The sequence below is a fragment of the Pan paniscus genome, chromosome X (assembly GCF_029289425.2).
Source record: "Pan paniscus chromosome X, NHGRI_mPanPan1-v2.0_pri, whole genome shotgun sequence".
NCBI lineage: Eukaryota > Metazoa > Chordata > Mammalia > Primates > Hominidae > Pan > Pan paniscus.
The window spans coordinates 154,186,533-154,204,740 of record NC_073272.2 but is presented as its reverse complement, the minus strand read 5'-3'; the positions used below and the strand labels follow the sequence as shown (position 1 = coordinate 154,204,740).

At 52.3% G+C, this 18,208-nt stretch overlaps 2 protein-coding genes across 5 annotated transcripts in view; one reads left to right on the top strand and one right to left on the bottom strand.

Annotated features, from left to right (window-relative positions):
* TEX28 (testis expressed 28) overlaps positions 1–5,969 on the top strand; it is a 27,343-nt gene extending 21,374 nt beyond the window's left edge. For all 4 annotated transcript variants that reach the window (XM_055106184.2, XM_055106182.2, XM_055106183.2 and 1 more), the window contains 2 exons: positions 2,004–2,139; positions 2,759–5,969. In XM_055106184.2, coding sequence (XP_054962159.1) covers positions 2,004–2,139; positions 2,759–3,115 — 493 coding nt within the window. In that variant the 3' untranslated portion in view covers positions 3,116–5,969. The remainder of the gene's footprint in view (positions 1–2,003; positions 2,140–2,758) is intronic.
* Positions 3,440–18,208, bottom strand: LOC117977619 (long-wave-sensitive opsin 1). The gene is made up of 6 exons (XM_034949900.3): positions 18,056–18,208; positions 11,515–11,811; positions 9,366–9,534; positions 7,733–7,898; positions 5,939–6,178; positions 3,440–3,656 (listed from the first exon to the last, which is right to left on the bottom strand). Exons 1-6 carry the CDS (start codon positions 18,165–18,167, stop codon positions 3,546–3,548), a joined length of 1,095 nt encoding a protein of 364 aa, XP_034805791.1. The 5' UTR covers positions 18,168–18,208; the 3' UTR covers positions 3,440–3,545.

The following is an 18,208-nucleotide window of genomic DNA, read 5'->3' as shown; positions in this document are numbered from 1 at the left end:
TGGAGTGGGACCGAATAGAAGTCGTCACTGTTTTCCCCGTCTCTGTCAGCACCACCGTTTAGACCTCCTGCACCTGAGGCCTGCCGCCACCCTCCTGGGCCTCCTGGGGCGGCAGCCCTGCCAGTCTATGGGTTCCATCACGCTCTGGTGCCTTCTCTCTTCTACGTAAGCGGTGGTGCCAGAGCCCCCTCACTGGCCCCCTGGCCTCTGTCCTTCTGGCCCGTTCTTTGTGGTGCCAAAAGGGGAACTTCATAGAAGTTTTTAAATTATGAAGTATTTCAAGCAAAGGGAAAATGTAAGGATAACATAATTAACAGCCCCAGCTTTCTGAAATCTTAACATTTGCCATAATCACTTCAAATCTTATTTTTTTAGGAAATAAAACTTTAAAATATTCTGTTGAAGCCCTCATTACCCCTTTCCAGCACCATCTCCCTTCCTTGCTATTCTGGCCTTGCTATACTGGCCTCGCCATTCTCATTTGGGTGCTTATCTTTTCCATGCATGGTTTTATACTTTTACTACTTATATAATTATATACACAACAGGTAGTGATTGTTTTCTTTTAGAGATAGGGTCTCACTCTGCTGCCCAGGCTGGAGTGCAGTGGCGTGATGGCAGCTCACTGCAGCCTCGAACTCCTGGACTCAAGAGGTCCTCCTGCCTCAGCCTCCAGAGTAGCTGAGACTACAGGCGCATGCCACCACACCCAGATAATTAAAAATTTTTTTTGTAGAGACAGGGTCTCACTGTGTTGCCCAGGCTGGTCTTGAATTCCTCCTGGCCTCAAACAATCCCCTTGCCTTGGCCTCCCAAAGTGCTGGGATTGCAACTGTGAACCACTGCACCTGGCCTGCTTGTGGTTTTTTAACAGCTCTCTTGAGATATAATTTACATATTATAAAATGCACCATTTTAACTACATTTCAATGGTTTTTAGTAAATTTACTGAGTTGCGCAACTATTGCCATGACTCACTTTTCTCTTTTTGTTTAAATAACGGCTCTATTGAGATATAATTCACATCCCATAAAATTCACCAATTTAAAGTGTACAATTCACTGGTTTTTAGTATATTCACAGAGTTGTTCAACCATCACCACTATCTAATTCCACAATATTCTCTTTTTTTTTTTTTTGAGACGGAGTCTCGCTCTGTCGCCCAGGCTGGAGTGCAGTGGTGTGAACTCTGCTCACTGCAAGCTCCGCCTCCCGGGTTCACGCCATTCTCCTGCCTCAGCCTCCCGAGTAGCTGGGACTACAGGCGTCCGCCACCACGCCCGGCTAATTTTTTTTGTATTTTTAGTACGGACGGGGTTTCACCATGTCAGCCAGGATGGTCTCGATCTCCTGACCTCATGATCCGCCCGCCTTGGCCTCCCAAAGTGCTGGGATTACAGGCGTGAGCCACCGTGCCCGGTCCTACAATATTTTCACCAGCCCCAAAGCAACCCTGTACTCATTAGCAGCCACTGCCCATCCCCCACCCCCAGCCCCTGGCACCCACTAATCTGCTTTCTGTCTCTATGGATTTGCCTATTCTGGACATTTCGTAACTAATGGAATTGTACTGGAATCTGTGGTCTTTTGTGGCTTTTCAATCCTTATAGTCACCATGTTTCTATAGAGTAACTGCAGGCTAAACTGCAGGCTAGACTTCGTGCTCAACACTGGTCCTGGGGGATTTGCGGAACTGAAGAGCACACACAGATAGTTCACACTGTCATTTCTACAACTTCTAGTCTGTGGCTATTTTTGTAAAGCTGTTACAGAAGAGTAACTACATATAAAATACATATGAATATTGGTGTGCGTGTGGCTGGTGTGTGTTTGGGGTGTTCCCAGGCAGACCTGGAGTGGGAGGCAGGCTTTCCCTAGAGCCTGGGGAGCGGGGAGGAAGGCAGAAGCTGAACCCGAATCTAGTCTAGGTCAGGACCGCTCGCTGTTGGCATGAGCTCTGGGTGAGGTACTGAAGGAATCTCACTTTCTCTTTTGCTCCCAAGGCAAGCATTGATGGAAGAACAGGTGAATGGTCGCCTGCAGGGACAGCTGAATGAGATTTACAACCTCAAACACAATCTGGCCTGCAGCGAAGAGAGAATGGCCTATCTATCCTATGAGAGAGCCAAGGAAATATGGGTGAGAACCTCCTGGGGGAGCCTTGCAAGAAGACTGGAGGGATGAGCGAATCTATTCTGATACCCCCAAACCAAAGCAAGACACGGGTCCTCGAGCTGCCCCCTCCTGAGGGTTCAATGGCCACACACATTTGTTTCAGAGCTAGCAGCATCTGATCTTTACACTCACGCTCCGCTTCCCACCATCTGGCTTAGCTGCTTTTGCCACTCTGGTGCTGCAGTGCTCACCCGTGAGCCTCTGACTCGGGAGATCTGGGGTGGAGCTGCTTCTGCTGCGGCTGCAGGTGTAGGGAGCGCCCTCTCAGAACCCCTCCTTAGACCTGGCTTCCCTCTCCTCACTTTTCCATTCCCATAGCGCCCACCCCCGTCCCTGGGTAGCTGTGTCTTGACCAGGTCCTCAGCTTCGGGAGACAGTGGATGGGGGAGTGCAGCCGGGTCAGATGAAGCTTTCCCTGTTGCTGGAGGGCCTGCGCCCTCCCCTCTGCCCTGAATGTGCTCTAGGCTCTCTGCTTCCCTCCTCGAATACCCACTCCACAGTGCTTTCTGCTCACCCCTAAGAACTCAATAAACGACCACAACTCTGTGCTGACTTCTGGTGCGTGCATTTTCGTCTCCTGCAGGAGATCACGGAGACCTTCAAGAGCCGAATATCCAAGCTGGAGATGCTACAGCAAGTCACCCAACTGGAGGCAGTGGAGCACCTCCAAAGCCGTCCCCCGCAGATGTTGTTCAAGTTCCTGAGTCCGCGCCTCTCACTGGCAACTGTCCTCTTGGTCTTTGTCTCCACCTTGTGTGCCTGCCCCTCGTCACTGATCAGCTCACGCCTGTGCACCTGCACCATGCTGATGCTGATCGGGCTTGGGGTCCTGGCCTGGCAGAGGTGGCGCGCCATCCCTGCCACAGACTGGCAGGAATGGGTCCCCTCCAGGTGTAGACTGTACTCCAAGGACTCTGGGCCTCCAGCAGATGGACCTTAAGGGGCCAGGAGGGCCACCTGCCTTAGCTTGCTAGCTCCCTCCCTCCTCCTGGGTGCTGAGGGCATCCAGCAAGCCCCTCCACAGCTCTTGCTTGCCGATTATGTAACCACCAGCCTGGTGAAATGGATATAGACGCCCACCTGCCTCACACTTCTGTTTTGCCAGGATCCTTTCACGCCATCGGTAGACATGAGGCTCGGGAAAACTTAAAGTCTATGAAGCGCTCTCTCCTCTTTATCCCCCTTGCACCCTCTCGAGACCCAGTGCCTGCACACGCAGAGGCTCAGGTGGTCCCACACTGCAGTGAAAGCCTCTGTGACTTTGTTGGTTTTGGCAAAGATAAATTACATTTATTTTATAGGGACTGAGAAGGAGGGGGAAAGGAGAGGTGGCCAAAGCCCCGGTGGGCGGGATGGGTAGGAGGCAGACCTCATGCAGGCGATACCGAGGACACAGATGAGACCTCCGTTTTGGAGGCGCTGGAGAGTTCAGAGCCATCGTCAACCTTCTTCCCGAAAAGCTGCAAGATGCAGTTTCGAAACTGGAAGGACAGAAAGCGTTACTGAGCAGAGCAGGGAAGGGTGGAGCACTGTGCTGAATGTACGTGCCCGAGCCTTCCCTTCACCCATTCCGAATCCCATGGGGGATGGAGGAAGGCTTGGATTATTTCTCCCTCACACGCGGGGATGTCATCTGACTTAGCAGTTGATGGTGACTACAGTGGGTTGAAGTGGGTCCCCCAAAAGACGTGTTCAGGTTAAGATGAGGTCACACTGGAGCAGGGTGGGCCCTAATCGAATGACTGGTGTCCTGATAAGAAAAGGAACGCTTGGACACGGACACGCAGACAGAGGGAAGAAGGCCACGTGAAGATGAAGGCAGAGACTGGGGTGACACACCTTGGAGTCAAGGAACGCCAAAGACTGCCGGCAGCCCTGCAGCTGCTTCTCCCTCTCGGCCTCCATAGGGAACCTTTCCATTTGCCAACACCCTGATTTCAGACTCAAGATTTCCAGAACCCTGAGAGAATCCATTTCTGTGGTTTGAAGCCACTGAGTTTGTGGTAGTTTGTGACGGCAGCCCCATGACACTCATCCACAGTGACAGCTAAGGGGCAGTGGTGACCTGTCCCCAGACTGTGTGGTGAGCGGCTCAGAGGAATATTAATGAAAAGGCATGTGGTTGTCATGTTTTTTCCAGTCCATGGATCTGGGGCAAGGTGAGGCCTAGGTAATGACAATCTAGCCCCTACCTCATCTCTCCAGCCAAGCGTCTTCCGGTACCAGGAGGGGTCTGTCTTTGCTGCTTCACCCCAAAGAGATCTGGGCCATATGAATGTCTCAAATCATGTCCTGTGTCATCACTGAAGTAACCACAATGCTTTGAGGACCCAGACCAAAGGCATTTTCTAAATATTTCAGGCCTACTCTTGACTAGCTCTAACTCCCTCTATCATCAAAACTCTCAAAAATAAAAAATATAATGGTTGAAATTAATAACATAAGAAACGGGACGAACAGCAGAATCAGCTCGGCTGAAGAGCTGGGAGATAGGGCTGAGGAATCCATTCAGCAGCTGCTGCTTGAGCACCCACTGTGTGCCAGACTCTGTCCTGAGCAAAATTTGCTGTCTTCATGGAACTGCATTCCAGAAAATTCTCTCAGAATGTGGCAGGACAGGATAATTATGTGGAAAGGGTAAAAGCAAAGTTCGAGGCCTGGTGAGGTCCAGAAGTGCAGACATCTGTCTCCCCCTGTCCAGGGGGAGTTCTGGAAAGGAGAATGGAAATAATCCAGTAAAGACAGTACTTGGCAAGATAGTTTAGGATTCCAGAAACCTAAAAAAGATCCTCATGAAAGTCAGGAAACAGGGGTCAGGGATAGAACTACACTCTGGGCATCAGTGTGCTACAGCGAGTTCCCGGAAATCCACTGCAGGCGTGGTCCTACTTACTGTTTAAAAGTTACCAGAGAGAATGAACCCTTAATGAACTCTGCAGACTTGGCTTGTGTGAGTCAAAGCTGAGCCAAAGGGGCTGGAGCCATTGAGTGGCTCTAAGATGGAGAAGCAAGGAAGAGCCCAGTGGAAGGGATGGACTGGGCCTGGTGAAATGGGAGGCCTCTGCACACCTTTCTGGCCACCATCAAGTCACATCACAGCTGCGCTTTAATGAAGCCTGTAACCTGCAGGAGGTGGGGGGATTTAGGTGTGTGAGCAGCTTGCTGCTGAGGCCCAATATGCCAGCTAAGGAGGCTGCCTCTGGGCAGGACCACAGCACGTCCCCCCTGAACTAACCCACGAACTCGTGAAAGCTCTTGAACTGTTGGTCAGTGTAGCCAAGGAGGGCCGGCTTTTGTTCTTATAGGAACACAAATTCCAGAGGTTACGCTTTGAAAATGGAGAGATGAAGGTTGAGAAGGGTCGAGTCTGAACAGAAGAGGGGCACACCTAGGGTGGATGTACCTAGGGCTCACCAACTCCTAGAGCGTCTGAACGCCAGGAGAGCCCCTGAAGCTCGGCAGCCATAGTTCTAGGGCCACCGGAAGGGAAGAGCACACGGCACACAGACGCTTTGGGAAATGCCACCCTCAGGCCGAGTCTATAAAGGATTCCAGAGGGCACACCTAAGCCTTCTGCTAAGGGCCAGCTGGAGCTCTGGCTGGGGCTGGGTCACACGCTGAGCCTTTCCCGGTCATTTCCCTGGAGGGTCCCCCAGGTGCTCCGCGGGCTTCTTATCAGAGACATGATGCCAGGTGGGGCCATCACTGCACCCTTCTAGGGCACACGGTATTTTGAGTGGGATCTGCTGATGGTGTTGCTTACCTGCCGGTTCATAAAGACATAGATAACGGGGTTGTAGATAGTGGCACTTTTGGCAAAGTAGGCCGGCAGGGCAGCCATCAAAGGGTGGAAGGCGTAGCCAGGGTTGGCAGCAGCAAAGCATGCGAAGAAGGTGTAGGGTCCCCAGCAGACGCAGTACGCAAAGATCATCACCACCACCATGCGCGTCACTTCCTTCTCTGCCTTCTGGGTGGATTCAGACTCTTTCTGCTGCTTTGCCACCTAAGGGAGACAGGGATAGTGAGTCGGGGGTTGGAGGGCAGCAAGAGGCAGGTGACCCAGGCATAGGGAGTTGTGGGGAGGAGGAGAGGAGCCCAGCAGCCATCTTCCAGCCCTGAGTGGAGCACAGCCGGCCCCAGGCAGACATGGCTGCCTCAGGCTGGCCCTGGGGGAGTTCTAGAATTGGAGGTGGCATGCAGCTAGGCGTGGCCTAAGATGACCCCAGAGCTGGATCTAACAAGCTCCTTTGCTTCACCTGATCCCTTAACAGACTGTCCTGTCCTGCGCTCAGGCCTGAGCATGGAGGCCTGATTTGATTGATGACTGGGCGTGGAGAATGAAGGAGTTAACAAGGTGGAGATGGCGGGGGAGGCAAAAGCAGTGGCTGGCGGGGTGCGCGATGGGAGTGTCAGAGCAATGCATACACTTCCCTCAGGCTTCCTAGGCCAGGTTGGCCACTGTGTGGACTAAATCCTGCCCTGGACTCACAGTGAGGCAGCTGAGGGCAGCTTTGGTGGGGTGGCTCCTTCATGCCTGCTGGGAGGAAGGAGACGAATGGCCTCCAGGCAGAGGCACTGTGGGGGAGGCCAGAGGGCAGCCACCGCCTGCCAGGGATGAGGGACTGACGGCAGGCAGATGAGTGGGGATGAGAGAAGGAGTGTGAGGGCTGGAATGCAGGGATGGCTGAGACAGCAGAGCTGGGGCCACATTGTGGAGCTGGGGCTCTACCATCCCAGACTAATACAGCCGAAGCCATGGTTGGGTACCTGTGGGAGCCTTCACCCCAAGGTGACGGGGTGAGGGGGCCTTTCACAGGCTCACAGACTCCTCTGGAGAGAGCTTGGCAGGCATGCCCATCCAATTCTGGGCACAGGCAGCTTCATATAGGAAAGCCAGCACCCTGAAAGGGCTCCCACTGCTAACAGAAAAGAACCAGCCTGGCTCTCCTCCCTTGCTCTGACTTCCTGAAGGGCTCCCAGTGGTAGCCTAGTGTAGGGGTGGGGGGTGACGGCTGTGGACAGGATCAGCTTCCCAGGGCAGAGGGCCAGACATGGAGGTGGAGAGTGGGTCAGGGGGGCAAATGGCACTCTCGGGTCCACTCCTTGGTCAGCCCCACAGCCTATGAAAAGGACAAGGGTACTCTGGTGGCAGCCTCATAAAAACACGCCTTGATTTGCAGGTGTCATTTGCTGATGTGGCTGCTCCACTCTACTCTGTGGGAAAGGCAGCCTTTCCACCCCGGGGAGAACTGTCCAGGGTCGGGGCAAGGCACACCTCTGTTCCCTTAGTGGACTCCTCCAGGGAGGGAGTGGCAGTGCTTTCCCGTCTCACAGAGCTGAGGACAACGGGGCTGGGGCTGAACCTGCAGCCACTGGTACAGTCCCAAAGGAATCACCTGATTCTCATGGCTGGATCTTAATATTTTCTCATAGGGGTAAAATCCTCTTCTCTAAGGATTTTTGGAAAAATAGTTTAGGAGTCTGAGTGGACTGATTCGAGGGCAGAGCAGCTTAGGGGCAGGAGGCGGGTGAGGCCAGGAGGAATCGGGGGGCTTACCGCTCGGATGGCCAGCCACACTTGGAGGTAGCAGAGCACGATGATAGCGAGTGGGATGATGCAGCAGGTGACCATGAGGACAATCATGTAAGACTGCACCCCGGGGTACGAGCTGCCGCTGAACACGTCTGGGCCGCATGAAGTCTTCAGGCCGTGGGGCCAGTACCTGGAGAGAAGGGCCGGCAGCCAGTCCTGATGCAGGGTGGGGTGACCCAGGACCCCCGGCCCAGGCATGGTGCTAACTGGGGTGGGGTTTGTTTTTTTAAATTGAGGTGAAATTCATGTTGCATGAGATTACCCAATTTGAAGTGATCAATTCTGTGGCAGTCACCACCTCTGCTTCCAGAACATTTTCATCAACCCAAAACAAAACCGTTGGGTAGGATTTTGGTTAATCCTTGTCCATTTTTAGATGTTATGCCTTTCTTCTTTTTGAATTGTGGTAAAATACACATAACATAAAATGTACCATTATAGGCCAGGCACAATGGCTCACGCCTATAGTCCCAGCACATTTGGAGGCAGAGGTAGGAGGATTGCTCGAGCCCAGGAGTTCAAGACTAGCCTGGAACACATAGTGAGATCTTGTCTCTACAAAAAATAAAAAAAATTAGCTGGGTGAAGTGGTGCATCTGTAGGCCCAGCTCCTCAGGAGGCTGAGGTAGGAGGATCACTTGAGCCCAGGAGGTGGAGGCTGCAGTGAGCCATAATTACACCACTGCACTGTGCCAGCCTGAGTGACAGAGTGAGACCCTGTCTCAAAAGAAGAAAAAAGTACCATTGTGACCTTTGGTACATTCACAATGCTGTGCAACCATCTCCACTATCTGCTTCCAGGACATTTTCATCTTCCCAATCACTCCCCTTCTTTACAAAGGGATTGTGAGGTTCCTTCTTGCCCTGACCTTCTGAGAACACCCATGAAGAGCTGAGTCTTTTATGTGAGGTCAGCTAGGCTATGACTGAAATAAAGGGCCCTGCTCACTTAGTGGCCTGGAGGATTAAATGAGATAACCTACGGGAGAGCCTCCACCAGGGTCAGCTCACCACACATGTTTGATAACGGGCAGCTGTGTGGGGCATGGCGGCATGAGGAGGGCGGGCGACAGAGACAGGCTTCCACAAGGTTTGTTTCCCAGAATTGTGGAACGTTCTCGAGGAAAGAACATTCCCTCTCCAAACACCACGAGAACTTATTCACGAGCTTGTCGATAAAACAGTGAAATGCTGTCCCATCCAGTCCACCCCAATCAAACATTTGAGCCACTTGCTTGGCCTGGCCGGGACATGTGCTCTGTAGGCCCAGGTGGATCTATGACCCAAGCAGCCTCTGAAAGGTGGGGGGCGTGGTGCGGCAGCGTGTGCAAGGAAGAGACCTGGAATGCAAACACGCTATGCGTTCACTGACAGCTGTGCTGATGGCCTGAGCTGCGTGTGCGCCTGTGACCTGATCGTGCTTGGGATAAATATGTTTCCAGAGGTTCGGGGACCACAGAGCCTTTCCTATGTTGCAGCCACATTCATACATTGATAGACATTGCACGCTCAGAGGGGCCCAGAGAAAGGAAGTGATTTGCCTTAAGGTCACAGAGTCTGACCCTGCCCACTCCATCTTGCGTCCTCGCACCCTTACCTGCTCCAACCAAAGATGGGCGGGGCTGTCCACACAGCAGACCAGATCCAGGAGAAGGCAATGCCAATGATGGCCAGCTTGGCATCAAATCTCACATTGCCAAAGGGCTTGCACACCACCAGCCACCTCTCCCAGGAAATGATGGCCAGAGACCAGAGACCTGTGATCCCTATGGGGAGAGCAGACAGATGAGGGCTTTGAGCCAAAGCAAAGGTGGGAAGCAAAGCTTCCCACTGTCCTGCTTAGACCCCAAACGTCTGCACACAGAATTCAGGGCTCCACGGACTGAGGTGGAAAAAACGACATCTTTCTTTCCACCAACCTCGAACAGACACTGGGCATTTCCTTCCATTATGAACGTGGCAGTATTAGCAGTACCTGTGACTCAAGAGAGGTCACAGATGTTTTCCTGTCAATTCATAGAGGTGGCACAGAGTTCGAATACCACTTATGTTCATCACTACTCTGAAATAACAGTGATTGTCAGGCGGGATCCTGTTATTTAATACCTTAGTACTGAGTGGTGTCACTAATACGTTTAACATATGCTTTTATTTTTATTTACTTTTTGAGACAGAATCTCACTCTGTTGCCCAGGCTGAGTGCAGTGGTGCCATCATAGCTCACTGCAGCCTTGACCTCCAGAGCTCAAGTGATCCTCCCGCCTGAGCCTCCTGAGTAGCTGGGACTACTGGTGTGCCACCACGCCCAGCTGTTTTTATTTGTTGTAGAGAAGAGGTCTCACTGTTGCCCAGGCTGTTCTCAAACTCCTGGAGGCAAGCAGTCCTCCCACCTCAGCCTCCCAAAGTGCTGGGATTACAGGCATGAGCCTGGCCAATAAATGCTTTTAACTAAAGACTATGTTACTGATGAATGTTTAATACTTTGATAACTGTATTTCAATATAATTTGCTGCCTTTGTAATCCTATGGGTCTCATTTTATGCGTTTGCAAAAATTCTCCTGAGATGGGGTCCACAGGCTTCCCAGATGGCCAAGGGCATCCGTGGACCAAAAGTGGTGGGGAAGTGCTGGCTGCTTGGCACCTGACTGACCCAAGAACAGACCATGAGCAGAGGCAAGGGTGAGCGGGAGACCATGGCAGAAACGGAGACAGACGTGGGCGGAGATGCAGGGGGGCACTCGGGAAGGGTCGTGTGACCACCGAGGCCATGCCTGCTGCAGAGAGCACTCGGACCTGGGGATGGACCTTCTCTGCCTGACCTTCCCTTGGCTCCCCTTCTAGACTATCGGGGTAGTGCCGGGACTTGGACAAGCACCCTCTCTGGTCTGGGCCATTGTGGGTACAATTTGAGGCAGTTAACAGGGGGTGGGGTTGGGGAGGCTGCTAAGAGTGGTGGGGAGGCAAGAGCAGGAGCTGCTGCTGCTGGATGTGCGGTCTCCTCCTCCTGAAAGAAAGTCCCAGCTCCTGGGCGTGACGTCTGAGGCCTCTGAGACCTGGGCCTGCCCACCTCGTGTCCAGCAGCCACGGCTGCTTGGTGGTACTCTACCCACTCGAACCACAAACTGCTCCCAGCCGCTCCTCCACCACCTGCCCCAGGCCCCTTCTTGTCTGAGAGGACTGATGATGGTACTGTGTGGTCGCCGTCTGGCTATAGGGCCCCCTCCTTAGCACAGAGCCTGGCACGCTAGTACCTCTCGGCCACTGTCTCCTGACCTGAGCGGAATAGTGGCCCACAGAGATATTAGTGATGGGGATGGGAAGAGGATCTGGGAATTGTGTCTCCTCCGGGAAAAGCAGATGCTGGTGAGCTGAAAGAGCAGGCATCCCTAATTGCAGGGGAGTTCTGTCCAGGGTGCCCAGAGTCCCCGCCCCCCTACTGTTCTGGGGTTGTCTAGCTCTGTATCTGTCTCCTCCCACACCAGCCCCACAGCTCCAAACTGGCTGTCCCCGGGCAGAGCCTGACTCAAGAGTAGGAACTCAGGGTATGTTTGACTCAAGGGAGCTGAATTTAATGTGAGTGTTCAGATGGAAGCCTCCAGAACCCTTCAGTGTATGGATGTGAGGCACAGATGTGGAGGGAGACAGGCCTACAGGAGCAGCTGGGCCCAGATCATCATGAGGTGGCCGGAGGGGCTTGCAGGGTGAATGAGTGGTTTCCGCTGAGCCTGGGCCCCGACTGGCTTACCACACAGGGAGACGGTGTAGCCCTCCAGGACACACATAGGGTGGCCCAGCACGAAGTAGCCAGAGACCTGGTTCACAACGCTGATAGTGCTGGCAATGACGGTCTCTGCTAGGTCAGCGACCGCCAGGTTCACCAGGATCCAGTTCAGCGGGTGGCGCAGCTTCTTGAACTTCATGGTGGCCGCCAGCACAAGCCCATTTGTGAACACAGATGCAGTGACCACAAAGATCATCCAGACACTGGTGAGGTGGTATACCCATCTGGGAGCGATGTGGTAATTCGGGCCTTCGAAGGGGCCTGAGGGCAGGAGGCAGAGGAGAGAGAGGAGCTGGGCTGCAGCACCGCCTGTCTGTACCAGTGCTGATCCCACCTCTCCCCTCCCCCTTCCGCCCTCCTGCCTTTGCAATTGGCTGTTTCCCTCCAGCTTTGTCCATCCTCAGACAGTCTCCCCTCCATCCTGTCCCTCAAGCCAGAGACCATCGCCCGCTGGTCACTGGCACTGGCATCTTGAACTTAACAGAACTCCTCATCGTCTCCTCCATCTGATTCCCCACTGCCAGTGTGCAGTCACCCCACTTCTCTGCTCCCCTCTTCCCTTTGCCCCAGCCCCACCTCCTACCTCCCACAGTCCTCTGCCCTTCCATAGAGAAACGCTTGCCTCCTGTAAAGCCCAGCTCATATGCATTTGCCTTCCAGAAGATTCCCCAGCTAGTGGCAACTCACCCCCTTGAGGGGAAGACCACTACCCACCTCTGTCACCTTCTGTCACACATAGGAGTTACTGTTCATGATGATCTGAATGTACGTGCCCCCCATAAATTTCTGTGTTGAAATCCCAACCCCCAAGGTGATGGTATTAGGAGGTGGGGCCTTTGGCAGGTCATTTAGGTCACGTGTGCAGAGTGAGTGGGGCCCTCATGAATGGGATTAGTGCCCTTATAAAAGAGGTCCTAGAAGCTGGGCATGGTGGCTCACGCCTGTAGCCCCAGCTACTCAGGAGGCCAACGTGGGAGGATCACTTGAGCCTTTGGGAACAGCCCAAATTAGCTGGGAATGGTGGCTCATGCCTGTAATCCCAGCACTTTGGGAGGCTGAGGCTGGAGGGTTGCTTGAGCCCAGGAGTTCAAATGCAACCTGGGCAACATGGCATGCCCATGTAAAAAAAAATTTTTTTTAATTAAAACAAACAAGAAAAAGAGTCCCTAGAGTGCTCTCTAGCTCTCTTTCTTCCATGTGAGGATACAATGAGTTGTTGGCAATCTGCAGTCAGGAAGAGGGTCCTCGCCAGAGCCCACCACACTAGCACCCTGACTTCCAGCCTCCAGAGCTGTGAGAAATAAATTTGTCATTTAAAAGCCACCCAATCTATGGTAATTTCTCTTTTATTCTTTTCCTTTCTTTCTTTTCTTTTTTTTTGAGGGGGACAAAGTCTTGCTCTGTCACCCAGGCTGGAGTGCAGTGATGTGATCTCGGCTCACTGCAACCTCCGCCTCCTGGGTTCAAGCGATTCTCCTGCCTCAGCCTCCCGAGTAGTAGCTGGGATTTACAGGCACCCACCACCACACCCAGCTAATTTTTGTGCTTTTAGTAGACATGGGGTTTCACCATGTTGACCAGGCTGGTCTCAAACTCCTGACCTCAAGAGATCCTCCTGCCTTGTCCTCCCAAAGTACTGGGATTGCAGGCGTGAGCCACCGTGCACAGCCTGGTAATTTCTTTTTCTTTTCTTTTCTTTTCTTTTTTTTTTTGAGACGGAGTCTTGCTCTGTCACCCAGGCTGGAGTGCAGTGGCACCATCTCGGCTCACTGCAAGCTCCGCCTCCCAGGTTCACGCCATTCTCCTGCTTCAGCCTCCTGAGTAGCTGGGACTACAGGCGCCCGCCACCACACCTGGCTAATTTTTTCTATTTTTAGTAGAGACGGGGCTTCACCATGTTAGCTAGGATGATCTCAATCTCCTGACCTCGTGATCCGCCTGCCTCGGCCTCCCAAAATGCTGGGATTACAGGCGTGAGCCACTGCGCCCGGCCACAGCCTGGTAATTTCTTATAGCAGCCAGTACTGAGACACAAGTACAAGTCTTGTCTTTCTCACCAGAGACTGTGACTCATTCATCCTCACAGAGTGTCCAGCACACAATAGATGCTCAGAAAATAAATGAATGAGGAAATTAATCAATGAATGTGTTATGAGTTGAATTGTGTCCCCACCCAAATTCATATGTTGGAGTCCTAACCCCAATACCTCAGAAAGTGACCGTTTTCGGAGATAGGGTCTTTACAGAAATGACCAAGTTTAAATGAGGTCATTAGGGTGGGCCCTAATCCAATATGACTGGTGTCCTGATTATGATTATGATTATTATATATTTAGAGATACAGTCGGCTGGGAGCGGTGGCTCACGCCTGTAATCCCAGCACTTTGGGAGGCCGAGGGGGTGCATCACTTGAGGTCAGGAGTTCAAAACCAGCCTGGCCATGGTGAAACCCCGTCTCTACTAAAAATACAAAAAAAAAAAAAATTAGCTAGGTATGGTGGTGGGCGCCTGTAGTCCCAGCTACTCAGGAGGCTGAGGCGGGAGAATCACTTGAACCCAGGAGGCAGAGGTTGCAGTGAGCTGAGATCACGCCACTGCACTCCAGCCGGGGTGACAGAACAAGGACTCCGTCTCAAAAACAACAACAACAACTACAACAACAAAAAATAGAGATAGAGTCTGGCTCTGGCACCCAGGCTGGAGTACAGTGGCACAATCATAGCTCACTGCAACGTGGAACTCCTGGGCTCAAGCGATCCTCCTGCCTCAGCCTCTCGAGTATCTGGGACTACAAGCCGTGCATTACCACAATGGCAATTTTTTTTTATTTCTGTAGAGATGGGGTCTGGCTATGTTGCCTAGGCTGGTCTCGAACTCCTGACTTCAGGTGATCCTCCCACCTTGGCCTCCCAAGTAGCTGGGACTACAAACGAATTATTTCTCCTTTTTCTTCTGTAGGAGTTTGCTAGGGCTCTACACCTTTTGTGTTGGAAGGACCTTCGTCATAACATTGTTTTTGGCAGATTACTTGAAGGGATTGCAAGCCACAGACCTGCTGCCATATAAGGCCTCATGGAGAGTCCCAAGGTTTATCAAGAGATTCTTTAGCTGTGTGTTAGAAAAGCCCAACTCAAGCTAGCTTAAGAAAAATGGGGATTTCCTGGCTATGGCCAGGAGAGACAGATAAATCTCACCCCTAGCACAGCTGGATCCCACAAGGCCTCTGCTGCCCTCTGTGCACGGGCCCCATATGTTCCCAACACAAGGAGCTTCCGGAAACCCACAGACAATGTCTGCAATCCCGATACCTGGCACTGGCTCCCCAGGAACCCCCAGTATGAGCAGCAGGGACAGACCATTGACAATTGAAGACCTGCATGGCGTCAGTCTCCGTGCAGAAGGAAGCAGAGGGGAGCAATGGGGTTGCTGATGGACCTAAGAACAGAGAACCCCCAAACTGTCGGCAGCTCTTCCCTGGGAAGTACCTTGGGTGAACTGGGGAAGAGCAGCTGAGACTGGGAGGGTTTGGGACACTCTGGCCTGCAGGCAAGTGCAAGGGGCTGGAGCAATCTAGGTGCTACGACCTCTGAAAACAAGGCAGCCAGTGCCCTTCCCTGGCAACCCTTGCGGTCCAAATTGGGCAGTGCAGGGACAAGGGGGCAAAGGAGAGAACAGGTCCCAGCAGCAGTGGGGGAGGGGACAGGAGCTGCCACCAGTGTAACTAGAGCTGGTGTCATGGCCTACCCCCCCCTCCTGAAAGTTCTGGAACTGAATTTCATGAAGCAATGAGCAAGAGAATCAAAGTCAACTCCCAGGCAAAGTGATTCGAGGAAATACAGGCAGATAGGGAAGGGGCGGTCGGTGGTGGCGCAGAGAAGCCAGACTTCTTCAAATACACCTTCTTTTCTAGATTTTAATTTGAGACTTTTAACTGTTTTATTACATAATTATAAAACAAAATTTAAGTGGCCGGGGGCGGTGGCTCACACCTGTAATCCCAGCACTTTGGGAAGCCGAGGTGGGCGGACGACTTGAGGTCAGCAGTTGGAGACCAGCCTGGCCAACATGGTGAAACCCTGTCTCTACTAAAAATAAAAAAAATTAGCTGGGCGTGGTGGCGGGCACCTGTAGTCCCAGCTCCTCGGGAGGCTGAGGCAGGAGAATCGCTCGAACCGAGGAGGCGGAGGTTGCAGTGAGCTGAGATCGCGCCACTGCACTCCAGCCTGGGCGACAGAGTAAGACTGTCTCGAAAAAATAAAATAAAGTAAAACAAAAGTTTAAATTTACAGAGCAATCTCTGAAAATCAGCAACAAAAGAAATGAAGCTAAATGCATATCCACTGAGTGGCATATCACTTAGAGAGGGACTATTCTAAGGGACTGGAAACACACCGCTTTACTACGCAACCTAGTGGCATATACCCTCAGGGTAAGAACACCTGTGAAGATGTTAAGGTTTTGGTCACCAATAGGTGAAGGCAGGGTAAGGTGTCCGAATGCCGTCATTTTCCATCCCCAGTGGTTTAATTGGTCTGGGCATTGAGTTTCAGTAGCTGCCAACACCCCAGAAAAGAGACACTCTCCTTGCCAAAACACACCAACAAATCCAACCTGCCTCTGGCCAGATCCTCAGATCAACTACCAATTTACAGAAAAGTCATAATGAACAACGTCAGAGGGGCCTGTTAGGCTACGTCATGAACGACTTGCTTGCTTCCACAAATAAATTGCAGGGAGATAGAAAGGGAACCTCTAGATTCAAAGGGAGTCAAAAGGCATATCAGTCAATCTGAATGTGTGGACCTTATTTGAGCCCTGATTCAAGCAGACTGAAAATACGTATGACATTTTTTGAACACTACTAGGATATTTGAAGCTATTCAGGAAATATTGTTACACTTGTCGGTGTGATGATGACTTGTGGTTATGTATTGAGAAGAGTCCTTTTCTCCTAGAGGAACATAGTAAAGATTTACAGAGGGAAGGGTGTGATGTCTTGGATTTGCTTCCAAGAATCAGGAAGAAAGGGTAGTGGAGGGGTCACAGATGAAATGAGATGAAACCGTGGAAGCTGAGTGATGGGTACCGGAGTTCATTACACTCCTCCCTCTACTTTAGTAGATGCTTGAAGTTTTGTGGAAAAAAAAAAAAACCCACCCCGACATTTGAAAAGAGTGCACTGAAGCATCATGCATTGATGAAGTCTGGGGGCATCTAGGAAGAGACTGTTGACACTGCCACCAAGGAAATTCTGGGCACAGTCATGTTGAGGTCAACTGCAAGATCCTCATCCGGTTTGGTCTGGGCACTCTGTCACTAATTGGCACTCGGTCCTGGCCACCCCACAGCGGGATGTTTATTGGCAATCAAGGAGCTGGCGTGGCTTCTGGAAACCACAGCCTGCACGATGTTGTTGTTTTTTGTTTTGTTTTGTTTTGAGACAAGAGTCTCACTCTGTGGCCAGGCTGGAGCATAGTGGCGTGATCTCGGCTCACTGCAACCTCCACCTCCCGGGTTCAAGCGATTCTCCTGCCTCAGCCTCCTGAGTAGCTGGGACTACAGGCATGCGCCACCAAGCCCAGCTAATTTTTGCATTTTTAGTAGATATGAGGTTTCAGTATGTTGGCCAGGATGATCTCTATCTGTTGACCTCGTCATCTGCCCACCTGTGCCTCCCAAAGTGCTGGGATTACAGGCGTGAGCCACTGCGCCCGGCCTGCACGATGTTCTTGAAGGCACCAAAGGAATTTGGTTTGGAGGAGGGACCTGGGGAGAGGGCCAGGAGTGGGGCGGTCACTGGTGTCCTCAGCTTCTTTGAGGGCCTGCGTGCAAAACTTTTGGATTGGGCAACTCCCAATGGCAGAACTCGGGCTGCCCTGATGAGAGCTTTCAGCTTTCTGTTGGGCCTGAGCCCTCTCTCCCAGGACGGCTCCGAATGGAAAGATGGCCCTGGGCGCCAATGCAGCCTCTTCCCCCAGAGGTGTGCAGCCAAAAGCCATGTGGCCCCATCATGGAGTTTGACAAAATGACTGCTACAGGCTTTGCCGACCCTGAAGTTCTAGAAGTTTCTTGCCCTCTGCTGCTGTCTTCCCCACCCTCCCGCCTCCCTTGGGTGTGTCAGTATGTTGCCTCCTTTTGGCTTCAAATGTAAAGACAGACCCAGCTCTTCCCCAGGAAGCTGAGGGACTCCGTGGAATGAGAGGTCATTCGCTAGCAGTGAACACACTCATCTACGGGCCACAAAGAAAGAGCACATAAACTCTTCCCCGGCCTCGGATTCTCAAAGGGGCTGGGAAGCCTGTGTGGCTTGAGAATGCATATTCGATATTATGGTGTCCTTCTAGATTTGGAGAGGACCCCCCAATTCATGTCATCAGAAAAGCTATGGGAGAAAGCCTTCTCTGCTGGTGGGGACGTGCAGAAGAGAGATTCCCTTGGGCGGGGCAGGTGGGTGGCCGGTGGCCCCCAGTGCAGCCACCCAGCCTCCACGGGCCTGCTGGCTCACCTCTGGTGGAGTTGCTGTTGGTGTAGGTGAAGATGCTGGACTGGGTGCTGTCCTCATAGCTGTCCTGCGGATGGCGGCCTGCGAGCCTTTGGAGGCTCCACTGCTGGGCCATGGCTATGGAAAGCCCTGTCCCCGACGGCAGCCGGCCCTGGC